Source organism: Olea europaea, chromosome 11 (assembly GCF_002742605.1).
Source record: "Olea europaea var. sylvestris chromosome 11, O_europaea_v1, whole genome shotgun sequence".
Lineage (NCBI taxonomy): Eukaryota > Viridiplantae > Streptophyta > Magnoliopsida > Lamiales > Oleaceae > Olea > Olea europaea.
In genome coordinates, this window is record NC_036247.1 from 7233855 (window position 1) to 7234776 (window position 922).

Genomic DNA, 922 nt, shown 5'->3' on the forward strand with positions numbered 1-922 from the left:
TAATTTTATACCCTTTGAATGGGAAAATGCATTCCTGAAATTATTCACGCAAGCCAAAAGCATTGCAACATTTGGCTTTGCTTTTAGCTTGACATACAATGGTGACATCAACAGAATGAAGCAGACCAGCTTTGTAGACTTGAGTAAGAAAAGGAAATTGCAAACTGAACAACTTTACATGCCTTTGCCAAAGCATACCTGCTTGATTCGAATCCTTGAATGTAACTCTGACCCCTGGGCAAATGAGGTCTATCCATGCCTAAATATGGGAGAAATTGATGGACTGGCAAGAGGATATGAAATGGATACAGAATCTGCAAAAGATAGCAATAGCTTTACTAGAGATTCTGACTCTATCATGTCTATATCTGGTGAAGCAAAGATTGATCTCAGATCTCCAAAAGCATGCTCATTGGATCAGCCTTCCACTTCTTCTGTTAGTTGGGATTCTTTTAAGAACAGTCTTTATTCTTTAGAGAGCAGATCATTGACAAAATCAAGTTCTAGTAAAGCTGAGTCATCTAATTACAGCATGGAACATGATTGTCCCCATCATAATTTTGGATTGAATCCCTCTCTGAACTTCGAGGAGAATCTCCTAGAGTTAGGAAGCCATGTGGAATGCAGTTGCTCAGAGTACGGGATCAATGGCATTGGGCATTATACAGACAAGGAATTTGAAGATATGTTGTACTCTAATGGTGTGGCTCCTAGTAGTTATGTTCTTTCGTCTGGAAGGTGGACTGTTAACCAAGGTAACTGGGTTTTACTCTGAGTTCTACCTGATCTACACCCCACCCAACCTCCATCCAAGTGATCCAGGATATTTTATATTTTCTAGTGATTGTTGCATGTTCAGCTATCTTATTAGATTATTTATTTATTTTTATGTCTAATTCTAACCCCCCCCCCCCAAGGCCCC

The 922-nt window shown here is 39.5% G+C and overlaps 1 protein-coding gene across 1 annotated transcript in view; it reads left to right on the forward strand.

The window, feature by feature from the left end:
- Positions 1–265: 265 nt before the first annotated feature.
- LOC111404394 (laccase-4-like) overlaps positions 266–922 on the forward strand; it is a 5580-nt gene continuing 4923 nt past the window's right edge. Inside the window, exon 1 of the mRNA XM_023033207.1 lies at positions 266–755. Within this exon, the coding sequence (XP_022888975.1) occupies positions 266–755 (490 nt within the window). The remainder of the gene's footprint in view (positions 756–922) is intronic.